This window comes from Myotis davidii, unplaced genomic scaffold, assembly GCF_000327345.1.
Source record: "Myotis davidii unplaced genomic scaffold, ASM32734v1 scaffold126, whole genome shotgun sequence".
NCBI classification, from domain to species: Eukaryota; Metazoa; Chordata; class Mammalia; order Chiroptera; family Vespertilionidae; genus Myotis; species Myotis davidii.
The window spans coordinates 969,554-985,701 of record NW_006297660.1 but is presented as its reverse complement, the minus strand read 5'-3'; the positions used below and the strand labels follow the sequence as shown (position 1 = coordinate 985,701).

The 16,148-nt window shown below is 34.8% G+C and overlaps 1 protein-coding gene across 1 annotated transcript in view; it reads left to right on the top strand.

The window, feature by feature from the left end:
• The window catches only part of CDH10 (cadherin 10), a 68,969-nt gene that overhangs the window by 50,825 nt on the left and 1,996 nt on the right, over nt 1-16,148 (top strand). Inside the window, exons 7-10 of the mRNA XM_006773312.2 lie at nt 1,502-1,638; nt 6,342-6,463; nt 11,670-11,778; nt 13,174-13,425. Of these exons, the coding sequence (XP_006773375.1) occupies nt 1,502-1,638; nt 6,342-6,463; nt 11,670-11,778; nt 13,174-13,425 (620 nt within the window). The remainder of the gene's footprint in view (nt 1-1,501; nt 1,639-6,341; nt 6,464-11,669; nt 11,779-13,173; nt 13,426-16,148) is intronic.

Sequence of the window (16,148 nt, the reverse complement as noted above, 5' to 3'; positions counted from 1 at the left end):
GTGTTTTCATGTTTGATTTCCTGAATGACATGTGAGATGAAATGAATTCCTACTGCAGTGTGTTAAATGACAGGGATGAGTGGTGAACGGTACTTTATGATAGGTGGGAGCAAGTAGATTCTACTTCAGGTAATGATGGAACACTCCAAGAAGGAAGTAATGTATGTTGTCTTTTAGAAGTAAAAAAATTTTGTCAACGTGGGATAGAATTTGTGAATTATTCCAGATAAAATGATACAGTGCTTTGCTTTATTTGTAAGTGGTAAGATGTTTAGTTTGAATATGAAACTGATTCATATTATGTTAATAGAAAAAATGCTAGAATTTACTAAGGAGATTTATGAATCACTGGTATGTTCTATTTATAACTGATTTAAATAAATTTTCATTGATTTTGGTAAATATTATACAATTTTGAGACACTACAGGGGAAGAGTTTTATTGCACCATTTAATTATTTGTATTATTACTTATGGAACACACTTTAAAACAATATTTCATTAATTTTTCCTTAAAATAAATGAGTTATGGCTTAGGAAAAGATATACCATAACTCAATATTACTCCTCATCATGTCATCTTTGTTTTGTTTTGCCTTTTTTTAAATATACAGTATTAAATATAACGGGGGATCATGCTTGTTAATTTAAGAACTGTGAAACACTTGTAAGCCACTACATTTGTGAAGTGGCAGCAACCGATGAGGGGTAAAGCTGTTTTAAACCTTGAACTACAAACCAAAAAAAAAAAATAATGCAATTATCCAAAGTACATCGACCTGATTGATAAACCTGCTGTTTGGACCTAGAATGATATCCAACACAATGCCTTTAATCAATTTGCAGAATACATATACTAAGGCTTCATTTGATATAAATGTACAAAAACTTCTATCCCAAACTTTTCTGTTTTTAAAACATCTCTGGTTAATATGTTTACATCTTTCAATGATACATTTGGTGAAGAAACTGAAGCTATATAGGTAATCAGTCCATGAACTAGAAGAAAAAAATCATAAATTGTTGAACTACTACTGTGAGGAAACTAATATTGTCTCCAATTTTCTGACTAAGAAAGTGATTTTGCTTCTGGGAATGGTCTGTTGCATTGGCTCCTTATGATAATTCCTCAATAGAATTCTCAATAACTAGGTAAAGTCAGTTGATAATGTTACCATATGCAATACCAGCAGCTGTTTTGTCGGGAAATACATCAAGGTCAGTTGAATATGGAAATAGATAATGATAATAACAAAATTTAGAAGACTAGAATTAGGATGCAGAACAATTTGCCAATGCATGCATTGGGAAGAGGTGTGTGTGTGTGTGTGTGTGTGTGTGTGTGTGTGTGTGATAAATTAATAAAATAATCTGTGTTCTAGATCAATACTATTCCTGAAATTATTATATATCCCTACATGTGTGTCTTTGCATGTTACCATTTTACCCCTACAAACCATCAGTGACACTGCCACCTATTTTTCTTGGCCCTCTATGTTCAGATTTTCCTTGGATCGTCATACTGACCTTGACAGGATCTTCAATATACATTCTGGAAATGGATCCCTTTATATATCAAAGCCACTTGACCGTGAACTATCTCAATGGCACAATCTTACCGTTATAGCTGCTGAAATCAGTAAGATAAATTTTATGAGTACAATATTTAATATATATTTTTAGTTTTAATTTCATATTGAACATAGTTTATTTTTGTTATAAACATGATTTATATTTTAATCTAAGTTTTTAAAAAGTTTCTGAATGCCTATAATTTTGTCAGAAGTTTTATTTATACTAAGTAATAGCTGTGGGTCTAGATAAATTGGCATTTTATATTAATTAAATAAAAATCTATAATTGGGAATTAAAGATAGTCTCTGTTGGGGAAATAATATGTATTAGATGTGTTTCATGGACACTATGGATTAGAATCTGTGCTAGATATTGGATGTATATCATTTAATTTTAACAACAAACCTGCAGGTAGATACTTTCTTTTTACAAATAAGGACACCAAATTAATTGTAATAATACTAACAAACACTCTGTGCCAAGTATTAGTCTAAGAATTTTAAATTAATTATCTCTTAATATTTTTATTGACCTTATTCAACAGAGAAGGAAATACGTTCCCAAGGGTTTTAGGGACTTGCCTAATGCCAGAAGTGTGCGGGGGCCTCCACAGTGTTAACTAGACATGGAAACAGCAAAGCATTAAAATAAGTTTGTGGCCCTCTGAGTGGGAGACACTGAACAATTGTGCCTGCCCATGAAACCAGCTCTGTCCACACATGTAAACCTGCTCCTGGTTTCTGATTCCTGTCCTATGATGTACATGGAGTAGAGCAACACCTTAACTTCTTTAAAAGCCACACTAATGAGGGTCCTAGTCATTGTAAAAAAATGAGCCTATAAATTCCATGTCTGAAATACCACGCTGGATCCACAAACATATACCAAGGTCAAAGTATTTTAAATGCCCATTCCAGGATTTGGAAGGCAGACCCTTGGGGCTGAATACCAAGTGTCTCAGAAATGTGGAACTAGGCCGGATAGATCATCAGCAATGAGCGCAAAGCATCAAGATAATAGACTCAGCTCCCTCCTTGAATCTGGCTCAGATATTTAGGTTAACGTAATGACCCATTGTTTCCACAGTGAGTTATAAATGGCTGTTCCTTTTAAGGCTAACAGAAGTTTCTTTTTTAGTTTTTCTTTAAAGAAAGCTTTTATTTCTATATTTGTCTCCATGTCACCATGGTTAGAAGCACCTGATAGCATCCAATCTGGTCATTCCAGATCCATGTTTGTTTGTCTCTCTGTTGCTTCAAGATCCTTCTTCAAGCCAGTGAGCTAGAAATTGCATTTTCCATTTCAGATACTGTGAGAAATTTAACTTCCAAAGCTAGTTGAAGTAATTATGATTCTGTAAAAGGCTAAGCCAATTACAGTCTTCTTTTTAAAAACTAAAGTTATTTCTTTCCCTTAAATGAATCAATCTATGGAGAAACTGCTGGGAATGTCTACCTGCCAAACCACAAGTAGCCAAAGGCCCATTATGCTCTTCCGGTTACTAATGGGAATGAGGGTAAGAGGGAAACCGCACACAGGAAATTGTTTTCACTAGGTTTTAAACACTGGGTTTATGAAAACCATGTCATACACCAAGCCCTAAGCAGGGCAGAATGACATATAAATGCACTTCTTACCAATGTGTTTCCAGGCCCTTCCTCTAACCATTTAATTCTACAGTCCACAGCAGCATTTCCCATCATATGGCAAGTGCTACTTCAGGTAATTATTTAGTGCAGTATACCATGAATAACTTATCTGCTTCTTCTTTAGAAACTCATTTTAGATACCATGTGAAGAATAAAAATCCTAAAATTAAGGTCACGATCAGGGATCGTAGGACACATCCCTGTAGAGACCCATGAGTTCCTCCACCACAGCTGAAATTTTAACTATAATCATTGCAATTCGTTCTGAGGACAGTGGAGTAAAGTTTATGCTGAAGGACTGACTTCTTACCTATATACCTAGTTCCCTATTAGTGTAAAGTCTTGCCCTAAGCAGATAGAAAAGATGCATTTCTCTAAAGCCTGAGATTTCTCGGTAATGACAATGATTTGATTTCCTCTTCTGAGAGATGTGGAAAAGCCTGTGGATACATAGGCACAGATTCATCTTTGGACAGTATTTTAAGATTCTTGACTGCTGATACATTCTTTCTACAACAGGCTGCCTTGATGACTGAGAGAGACTCGGGTGGTAAATGCATGCCGCTCCTCTTCAGTGGGCTGCTTCCTCGGAATGCTTAATACTTTTACTTGTACAGAGGCTGCAGCATACGCCAGTAAAAAGGATCAGTGCAAGCCCTTTTTAGAATAGGCGACTCCAGGCTCGATGCTTTACAAAGCACATTTCCCCTGTGGATTTAGCTTTTCATTGGAAGAGCCTTGAGTTATTTGTAAAGAGCCCAGAGGGCCTCTACCTACAGGGGGTGGGAAAAGTCGGCTCACAGCTGTGAGCACGGAGTTTACCAAGTTTATTCTTGTATTTTTTTATTAATTAATTATTGTGTGACTTATTTGTATTGCAACTGTAAAGGTACCTTTGTCCACACCTGCATTGTTAGAGAGGAAACTGACATAATAGTGCAGTTTTTTAGATATGAGGCTGTCTCTTTCTCTTGACTCTGTGGCATAGTTAGAAAGTGAATGGCTACCCACAAAAGATTTATTTTTAGGTCAAGACTTTGAAAATAAAAATATTGCTATGCCCACTAACTATGTAAGTAGTTTAATGAGCATGTTCTAGAAAACATGGACGAGTCACCCCTTCCCACTCTTCTCCAAGTAACTTTAGAGAGTTGAGGGTTCATATGCAGGTGAGCACTGTACCTCTGGGTGTTAACAAATGGTAGAAGCAGGGGAGGTGGAGAGTAGTTGAAAAATATTTTTCTCCTCTCTTCACTTTTCCCCATAGATGCCCTCTTCAGACCCACATGAATTGTAGGAAAGCTGGTTAACAGGTTTTATTGTGTGGATGCTTTGTGTGGAGAAAGAACATAAGGAATGTAAGGAATGTAAGGAAATGAAGAAGATGTGACCGTGATAACAGGGACAATCTTAATACTAATAGTCAATACCAACAAACTGAAACTCTGCTCAGAAGTTTTGTACATTAACACATCTAATTTTTCAAAAAGCTCTACAAGAAGTTCTATTTTGATTCCTGTTGAGTAAACTGAGGCATTAGAGAGATGGAATAAATTGACCAGAGTCACACAGGACATGGTGGTGGACATGGGATTCAAAGCAACCCTCTGTTGGGCCCCAGGATCGGAACTCTTTAATCACCCGACACAGTGAGAAGTAAAATATGTAGCAATAGGTTAGATGAAACCAGAATCTGAGAACTGAACACATGTGGGTTAAGAAGACTGTGCTAAGACTGAGTGTTAAAGAAGGCAGGCCTTTGAAAAGTTCTCTTGAAATAAGAAGGAAAGGTAAATAAACTTCAACGTGGATTTAGCATTCAGCCTGCCTGCCTTTATAGTATTTCAGCCTTGTAAATGTCCCTGCTGAGTAATCAGTTCTTACCCAATATTCTTTAAAAGTGCTAATCTCTTTATTTTAGCAACATTATAATTACATGGAGAGAAGGGAGAAGAAATACATTCTTTAGAACAGTGACAGACTCCCTATTTGCCCATGACAATATATTTACCCTTGTACCTAAAAAATTATTTAGATAAAATTAGAAAGTCAGATAATCTAATTTCACTCATAATGTATGTTGATAGAGGCCATTAAATAAGATTGCTGCTGTCCCTCAGCTCATCTGCTCTTTGTATGTTTGTTTTGCTTTGTTTTTAGCTAATTATCTCTCCTTTTATATTGATCTTCAGCTTGAGTTCACCAAAGTTCACACAGAATTTGAACCATATCCAAAGACTGAGATTTTAATATCACAAAGGTTGATGAATATAACCTGAATTTAAAATGTCAAAATGCTCTCATATATCAGTACCTAGAAAAAATCTATAGTGAAGATAATGTAATTATGATTGATATTATGTTATTAACCAAGGCTAAGCTTAATAAACATTTCTATTATAAAATTCCATTTTTTGGAACAATTTTCAAATGCATGTTTTTTATATGAAAATGTTGATGCTCTTGATTTTAGCATTTGTATCAAAATAATAATAATTACAATACTGTATGTTACTACTGAGCTAATTTTGTTACACAGAATTGTGCCTAGATTGTTGAAACAGTTCTAGTAATAATCATATTAATAAAATAAATTTCATTGTAATTTTCTATCTAATTTGTAAAATTAGTAGCTATATATCAAAATTTCCAAAAAGAGAGTTGAGAGTAGCTATTGGAATACATCTTAGTAATAAAAGTAGACAGGTAAGTTATAATATAATAGCTACCGCTTAGGAGCTAATAACTTTGGGGGCATTACTAATTTATTAAAAAACTACTTCTTCAACTAAAAAAATCAGGAAAGATTAAGTAATATAATGATATCTAATAAAGCTTTATTAAATATTTGTTTTATATATATATTGAACTCAATTACACTGCATTGTGCTTTTAAAAATTATTTTCCAAAATAATAGTACACTTGAGCCCAATACTAACTGAATTCATGACTATATAATTAGGCTCTTAGTAATTGTCTTTATTGCATTTGCTCATTATGTTAGTAGAATTGCCCCGATGCTTATTTGTGTGTGAGCACTTAATCCACAGATGCTTATATAAATAAATATAGTGCAAACTGTGTCTTTCTAAACAAATGTTTCTTTCCCTTTTCTAGATAATCCCAAAGAGATGACCCGTGTGGCTGTTTTTGTGAGAATCTTGGATGTTAATGACAATGCCCCACAATTTGCTGTCTTCTATGACACTTTTGTGTGTGAAAATGCCAGACCAGGACAGGTGAGTACTCCTAGGGTTTAAGCATAGGAAGATTTTTAACGGCACGATTAAATGTTTTCTTTTCCCAATCTTGAGAGGAATGAGAAAGTGGAGATAAAAAAAACACTCATTTAAAGTGCCAGTAATATAATTAAAAACAAACAAATGCTGATGTTTTTAAGGTTGCAGATGTTATAAATAACAGTAAATTTCTAATGTGTACAAGATGTTATCATTGCCACAAAAGTTAAATTGTAAGAGTAAATAACTTTAGATTCTTAAAAGTTCAATAACAAAAACAGGTTAAAAAGCAAACAAAGGAAAACCTCTGATATTCCATTAGATAAATATTGAAAACTGTTAGAGAGATGGGAAATAAAAGTTGGGAAAAACACAGACAAATGCATGGGATTGGCAAAACATTTCATCACCTTTTCAATGTCTGCAAACACGGTTTTGAAGTGGGGCTGTGGAATTGTCTCCTTACCTTTGCACTTGCAATTCATCATTATAACAACACATAAACTGCTTAATGACTTAGTTTTCACGCTTTAAGACATTCTTCCTGCATCAGCTTTGTGTATAACTCTTTATGCCTTGTCCTCAGTGGACTCATTTTGTTCTTTGAAAAGCTCCAGCATATATGGCTGGAAGAAATGCTCTTAATTGGTTTAAGTGCTATCTTCACAGAAGGAAGCTGCATGTTATAAATAATAATTGGGCATCAAATTTGTCTCACTAAAGAAAGAGGAACCATCATAGAACTATATGGTGTTTTGACATCATTTGATGCTCTTTATAGACATCAATGCCATGGTTATATTTTTATGTAAATTATTTTGTGGGATAACTGAGGTACTTCCTTCTGAAGATTGTAATAGGGATTCAATAGCCTGTTCATTGTTTGAAATGGTAAATTGTTCAGTATGATTTCTTTTTTTTAATTTGAAAGTATTATGGAAATGTGTAATTTGAAATATTTAAGTGACTTAGCTACTTCCGACCTACTTCTTAAGGAAACAGTGTGTGCCCTAAAAATACCATTCCAAATAGTCCTCTGCTTGCGAGGCTCAGCATGATATAAGCTGAAGCTTTTTCTCTAATAGATAAAATACCCACTTAGCAATTGCTGCAGACATTGCTTCCTCTATGGTTATTTTATTTGATTTGCAAGAGGTATCTTTTCAGAATATTTGAGTCATTATAAACACTTATTTACAAATGTATTCAAAGTATACAGATCAACTGTATACCAATTGCTTTCTTTCTTTTTTAAAAATATATATTTTATTGATTTTTTACAGAGAGGAAGGGAGAGGGATAGAAAGTTAGAAACATTGATCAGCTGCCTCCTGCACACTCCCTACTGGGGATGTGCCCGCAACCAAGGTACATGCCCTTGACCGGAATTGAACCTGGGACCCTTGAGTCCGCAGGCTGACGCTCTATCCACTGAGCCAAACCGGTCAGGGCCCAGTTGCTTTCCTTTTCCATTTTTTGACTTTATCCAGCTCAGTGACCTTATATTTTTGGACTTTAATTAGCAATTGGTATACAGAAGGAAAATGTAATCAAATCGAAGATGATTTTAATAAAAAGTAAGTCAGCCAATTTTTATGAACATGATAGGAACAACATGATTAATAAATTTTGTCTGATTGGCTGCATGTGTAATAGTCTCTCAAGGCAGTTATTTATATTGTTTTATTTTTAAGATTTTTTTACAATTAATCTTTAGAGAGATAGAAAGCAACACAGAGAGAGAAACATCGATGTGAGAGTGAAACATCAGTCAACTGCCTCCTACACAGGCCCTACTGGGGATCGAACCCACAGCCCTGATATGTGCCCCAACCAGAAACTGAACTGGCAGCCTGTTGGTGCATGGAATGACACCCAACCAACTGAGCCACACCGACGAGGGCTCATGGCAGTTATTTTTAATAAGACCAGTTTAGTAGATGTCATTTTGGTCTCATAGACTTAAACATTGTTGCTTCAACTAAACTGTTAGATATTCTATGATGGAATTCTAGGTTATGACATCCCAGCAGGAAAAAATCAAAAGGTTATTTGGGAAAGTCCTTCTTCACTGATCCTTCCTTGAAATTCATTTGTTAACTTTGTCTTTTATCTTCCAAAGAAGTAAGAGCTATGTTAGGACTTCTGTATTTATGGAGTATTTCAATCCACTCAATGCTCCTCTGAAGTAAGTGTTCCTTAAGAGGAGCATTTAGAACAACAACATGGGAAATAATTTCATTCATTTGGTGTTTGGACAAAATGCGGAGACAAAAATAAAGCTAATTGCCACCTGCAACCACTTTCTTGCCTATTCCTTGCTGTAAGGGTAGAAACCTATCCCCCGCCCTCCAGCCTGGGAAATGATATAGCTTAGCATTGATTACACAATCATTGTAGTATTAATATTTAGTATTCCCTTCTTTTTTCTGAACTAGGCCACTTGATTTTCCTTTTTTTTTTCCATCTCCAAAACAGGGTAGGAACCTTAGGAGAGAGGAGAAGAGAGGACATGCTGTTTTTCTTTTTATATATTTTTTCCTCACACTTTCAATCAATTAACATATTTTAACAATTTTTAATCTCTATGGGAAGGAAATAGCATTTCAATCTCATAGGAGAATTCCCAGGGAGTCTCCCCAGGGAGGCGTGCTGCTTACATTACCCATCAATAGTATCTAAACTCCAGGCCCTCTCAAACCCAAAATATCATACATGTATAGTTTAAACAATGTTTAGTTCCTTCCTTAACAACTGAAAAAGTATCTGTATACTAGAACAAAGGGAGTTTTTTCATCAACAGAAATTAATACCATTGTAATTAGCTTGTTATTAATAATAACAAAGGGGCAAAAGGAGGCCAGTCATTATAAGTGTGGCCATTTGGGCAGCTTCACCAGAAAGCTGCAGTTTCACTCCTCGGGGAATCACCTGCCCATTCCCTGCAGATCACCGGGGGAAGGGACTGGGCGAAGGGGAAGATAGATGCATGTACAGTAAAGTTGGGGATGCAGGGAAGATGATGCCTGTCAGTCATACCTGGGGACAGAGATCATTGGCTAGAGGGGGCAGGGCCAATGAAAGCCCCCCAAATAATCCCCTAGTCTCTGTGTGGCTCTTGGCCATTGGTGCTCTTATGGCTCTCTTGCACTTGCCCATGACCCATGGCCATGCAGACCCCACAAGCAATGGGCTGATGGGCTGCAGTGGGGAGCACAAACTAACCTAGTCTGATGCCGGACTAGACCTGTGCTCCAATATGGAGTGGAAACTCAAGACACTGGTTTTGATATAGTTCTGTGGAAGCCACAGCTATACTTCTATGGTGAACTGAGGGAAATGAAACTTTGGAAACTCAGGGTGTAATTCCTCAGAAATAAAGCTTTCTATAATATCTCTCCTCCATGGGGGCCTCAAGAGCTTCTCATTCCCGTGGCACCCCAAGAACCCCAGTTCCACAGACAACAAAACTATCAGTCTTTCCAAATTAAAATGTAGTGACCAGTTTTCTAACTTTAAACATCTCAAAATCCATTCATCATCCTACACTCCATTATAGTTTGATCACTACAATACCTTGCAAGTTGATTTAAGGTTATTTTAGAATAGCCCAGTGAAAATGTAAACAAGTCATATAACTGGTAAGGAGATAAAATGTAAGTGACGTATCTGTGTCTGTTTTTCAAGTGCTTGAAATGAATACTAGACATCATTAGACTATTTCCCCTAATTGTGGCAACCTCGTTTTTTGAAAGTGGGTCAAAATGAATTTATCATCAGTAGAAATAAAATAATGAGTCTTAGATAGAGAAAGAGAAAATAGTTTTATCTGCTTCTTGTTGCCAACTTCTGATTTCTATCACAATACTTTATGGAAATATACCAAAACAAAATATTGTGATTTTTTTTAATGTATGACTGGAAAAGTAAAGGAAGACTAGATTTAAAAGTAAATGCTGGATAAGGAGAAGTTGGACACTAGAAGCCGAGTTGTGTCTCAAAGAAAAAAAAAAATGTGAAAAGGAAGTATGTGCTTCCATCTGCAGTGGAGGAGTATTGGGGTCATAAAAATATATTGTAATTTGATATAGATTTCTGACATGTGATTCTATTTTATTTGTGTTGTTAATATGAGCTTCACTTATTTCCTTCATAGCATTTAATGAAGATGTACCAGTGAACCACTGATTTAAAAATCTACAATGCTACTATGTTTTATTACAATAATACATTTTAATTTAGAATTCTTAAGTAAATGTTTGTAATTTCTTACAGATACATGTAAAAATGTGGCTATTTTTTCTCTGAAATATATTGTTTTGGTCCATAAATGTGAGACATCATAGTTTTTATTTTAAAAGATCATTAGCTCTACTTTCACATTCTCTGTGTGTTAACCTATTAATCTTAGTGACTTTTTATTAGTCTATATTTCTTGATATGTTATTTCATTTATGTCAATTTTTCCTAACCTACTTTTTAGTATAAATCATGTTCAAAGCAATGACATGATTATAATTTAAGGTGGAGATGTTTCTACTTTGTTAGCAGGTAGATTCTTCTGTTGTCTCTTATTGCAGAAAAACCAGAGTTGGCCCTTATAATATAACCATTCCCCATAGTATGTATATGCAGAATTTTAAAGACATACAATTTTATAGACAGTACAGATGTAATGAACTGTTACTATTAAAGTAGTTAATAAAATGTTTGTGCTTCTTTTTTTAAAAAGTATGTATCATTTTGTCTATAAAATCTCTACATTTTTAATAGCTTTTGATTTACTTTGATGAGGAGGAAAGTCATAATCAAAATAAATTAAAAAAATATGTTCCTACATTAGATATATCTTTCCAGATCAATGTTTAAATATATATGAAATAACATACTTACTTCAAATCCTATGTCTAAATCGGTAACATTGCCAAGAATGTAATATTACCATGTGTTATTTTTAAGGAATGGATAATATTTAAGAAAATTTGAGAGGGAGAGAGAAAAAAAGATAGAGACTTTGTTAAAAATAAAAGTAATAATAAAAATGATGAAATAATTCAAATAAAGATAAATGCATGAGAAAGAAAGTCAATTGTCTTTAAAATATTTTAGACAAAATTGGATGTCAAAAAATTACGTAGTATAAGACATATAATACTCATGGAAGTTTGAGAAATATGCATTTTCCTCTTTTTTTTTTTTTTTGCAGCTCATACAGACTATTAGTGCAGTAGACAAAGACGACCCTTTAGGTGGACAAAAATTTTTCTTCAGTTTAGCTGCTGTCAATCCAAACTTCACAGTACAGGACAATGAAGGTAAATTGTAGAACGTAATCTATTCATTGTGATTTAGGGTGACATTAACAAAAAATTTCACCCAAAGTAACAGTAACCATATACATGATGTATTGGCTTCTTGATCTGGATTACAAAATTTTGTTTTTATCAGATACTTAATGAAATACTATGGTAATTTCTTTACTCTCTTAAAATTTTATAATAATGAAATATCTGAAAAAGTCTCTATATGAGTCTTAATTAAAAAATTGAATCTTGAAAACAATAGAAAGACTGGAAATTATAAGTTCCCTTAATAAAAAGGGCAGGACACAACAAGAGGAGTGAGAAGAAAGAGAAATAACATTAACTTGTCATTGATCAGCTTCCTCCTGCACATGTCATATGGGAATAGAGCCCTAAACAGGAATTGAACCATGACCTGGTTTATAGGCCGATGCTCAACCACTGAGCCACACCAGCCTGGCATTGGGAAGGGATTGAATGCAAAAGTGTAATTGCAAGAGCAAGATATACTGTTCTCATGCATAACACGTGAATTTTATAATGTCTCTGTGGTCAAAAATACTGAAATTATTTTGCATTCTCAAAAACATTAGAAACATATTTTAGAAGAAGAGGATGTGCTAATGGGTACTATTTTTTCCAAAAAAAGGTATACAGCTTTTTTTTGAGAATATGTATGGTAATTGGTCTAATCTAAACACAAGTATGTAATTAGAACTTTTCTTTCCTTCATAAATCTGTTAAACTAATTGCAGGAAAAGGAAGGGTTTAAGAAAGATCAGCATCCCACTACCTACTTTTTCCTGTATGTCTATGAGACACTAGACATTGTCTTTGAGCTACGCCAGTACTTTGAGTTATGCAGTATATTCTTCTTAATGGGTGGAAATCAAAACTCAAAAATATTGATTGGGACTCATAAACTTATTGACTACATTGTTGATTTTAAAAGTGCAACTGTTCTGAAATTTTATCCAATCTTATTTCTGCATGAATATTGAATTAATGTATTTTGTGTGTGTGTGCGTAGACACACATGCTCATTTGTAAATAAGAAACCTTTCCTAAGATTTTTGTTTGCTTGGCATGCATAATATTTGTTTCTGAAAACTATGCTATCATCTATGTAGTCTTGATAAATGATTCACTTACAAAAATTCACTGTTTTGAAAACATCTAAGAATTAGTTGAAAATCTAATATATAAACAATCATAGTATTGGATTCCTCAAACTATTTTATCTTATATTTTTATTTTAATTGCATTGCATGTAATTTATAGGAAAATTGATGTTAAGTTTTATATTTCCCATAAACATTGGTTTATTTATATGTTAAAACCATGCTGATCAGGATGATCTGTTTTTACTGTTCCAAGTCTTTTGTAACATTTTAACATTTACTTTAGATAATACTGCCAGAATTCTAACCAGAAAAAACGGATTCAATAGACATGAAATAAGCACCTATCTCTTGCCGGTGGTGATATCAGACAACGATTACCCAATTCAGAGCAGCACGGGCACGCTGACCATCCGCGTGTGCGCATGTGACGGCCAGGGCAACATGCAGTCCTGCAGCGCCGAGGCCCTGCTGCTCCCCGCCGGCCTCAGCACGGGCGCCCTGATCGCCATCCTCCTCTGCATCATCATCCTGCTGGGTAAGAGGCTGCAGAGAAATTCGATTGCTTACTTTAATATACTTGCAAGCAAGAAATGTTGCTATTAAAATACATTCCCCAAACCAACCCCAATGTTTTAGATATGAATTATCCAGGGAATATTGCTTATATTCATATATTTTATCTGATCAGAGTTATTACTGGCCTTTGTTTTTGTTTTAATAATGAAACTGAAAATTGGAGATGTTCAAAACGTTTTCTAAGGTTCCACCGTTTCTGAGTGGCTGAACCAAAGCAAGGCTATGGGTTAGTCACTGTATGTATAATTTTTCAGTACGTCTAAAGTTTATTTCCACCTTTTTTATGGCTGGATGGAGGTCTCACTATCTTACCTCTTCACTGAAATAATGTTCAAATAGTTCTTTTTACCTGGTTCACTTGTTCATAAAAAAAAAAATACTGGATTTTATAACCTAGAGCAAATTGATTTTTAACTGCTTTTGAATTAAGAATCAGGTTTAAATTACTCTGTAATTGCATTATCTTAAAACTATGTGAGTATTTCTGTGTCCCTAATCAAAAAACACTGTGCCTGATATTTTAAGAAGCAGTGAAATGAAGTTGGATTTTGGAACCAATCTTAGTAAGTTTCATTATCCTCGTTATTAAAACCCCCACCTTTTTTTTTTTTTTTTTTTTTTTTGCTGGGTAAGATTATTTGGTTGATAAACAACCTGAAGTTTAAATTTTTTAAGTCAAAATTCATGTGTGTGTATGAATACATAAATTTGGGCAAAACAGATGTCACAGTTCCTCCCAAACTTGAAGAATAAATATATTTGTTCTTTAGGAAGTGTCCTAATTTTTTAATCACTTTGAAGGTCAAAAACGTTTATCAATTGATAAAGTTTTTCTTTTTTGTTGCATTAAAAAAGTCTCGTTTGCCCTCTTACATAAGCTTAAAGGCAAGTAGTCTGACATTCTATGTCAATAAGAGAAAACATAACTTAATACCACTTCAAAAATACTATAATTGTCTTTGTCAGTTTGGACTGCTATAACAAAACACTGTGACTGATAGCTTAAATCACAGAAATTTAATCCTCTCAAGTCTGAAGGCTGAAATCCAAGTTCAAGGCACTGGCAGGTTCTGTGTCTGGTTGCGGGCATACTTCCTACTTTGCAGATAACTACCTTTGTGTCTTCATGTGGCAGAAAGCTATGATCTCACCTGTGTCTAATCCCACTCATGGGCGCTTCACTCCTGTGACTCAGTTACCTCCCAAACACCGGACCTCCAAATCCCATCACATTGGGGATTTAGGCTTTAAAATGCATTCGGAGAGGACACATTCAGTTCATAACTAATAAATTCCATATTCTTTAAATCTTTGTTATAAGAAGCTAAATACAAAGATATTCTTCATACATATGCCTGGTAACATATTTATCCTCCCTTTCCTCATCTAATTGAATTTACCTCTGTTTCTTCAAATCTTCATTTTAAAGGATCATGACCAAATTGAGGATGGGAAACTAATACAACCAGACAGAATTTGATATTATCTATATTCTACTTTTATGCCATTATTACTAGTATGATTTAAATTATTATTATCCATACCTTGTTCTGGAACTAGGGATACACATTGAGTGATACACATTTCTACTTATGGACTACACTTAAGATGCATCTAGCCACCCTGACTGGTTTGGCTCAGTGGATAGAGCATCAGCCTGTGGACTCAAGGGTCCCAGGTTCGATTCCAGTCAAGGGCATGTACCTTGGTTGTGGGCACATCCCCAGTGGGGGGTGTGCAGGAGGCAGCTGATCGATGTTTCTAACTCTTTATCTCTCTCCCTTCCTCTCTGTAAAAAATCAATAAAAAATATATTTTTAAAAAAGATGCATCTAGCCAAGGTTTTTGTAGTTAATTCAATGTATTCATTCTTTCTTTGCCATCATGTGATCCAACAATTATTTTTGATCTTATGTGTGATATATATATCCATGGAAAACTTCATAATTTCTAAACTAATGGTGTCTAAGTAATGTGGCCATTTTCCCCCCATAGCAATTGAGGTCTTTTTTTACAATGTAAGAAAAAAAAATCTATGCAAATCCATCAGTAAAGCTATTTAACAGAAACCAGTACTTCATATCTTGTGAAAAATGCTGCCTTAAAAAAAAATGTTTTTATTGGTTTCAGAGAGAGGAAAGGAGAGGGAGAGAGAGAAACATCAATGATGAGGGAGAATCATCAATTGGCTGCCTCCTGCATGCCCCCTACTGGGGATCAAGCCCACAAGCCCCTCACACGTGCCCTGACTGGGATTCAAACCATGACCTTCTGGTTCATGGATGATGCTCAACTACTGAGCCACACTGGCCGGGCAGTCCTGCATTTTTAAATAATGTATAAGGATGTGAAAAACATAGACATATTTTTGCCCTTCTTCATTGGTTCATTTTAAGCTGAATTTAATGTGTGTCAATTTTAAAAATATAACATCTATGTCACTGTTTAATACAAAGTATAAATAATGTCTCTACAATCAAGAACTATCTTTAAACAGTTCTTAGCAAGATGAAATACCGTATTTGCCGGCGTATAAGACGATTTTTTGGCCCTGAAAAATATGCCTCCAAGTGGGGGGTCGTCTTATACGCCAGGTACACTTCAGATAGACTGCCCATAGTGCTTGCCCCATGCCATAGTGGCCTCCCGATGCCCGCCCACTTCATTCCACATACCGTTCAG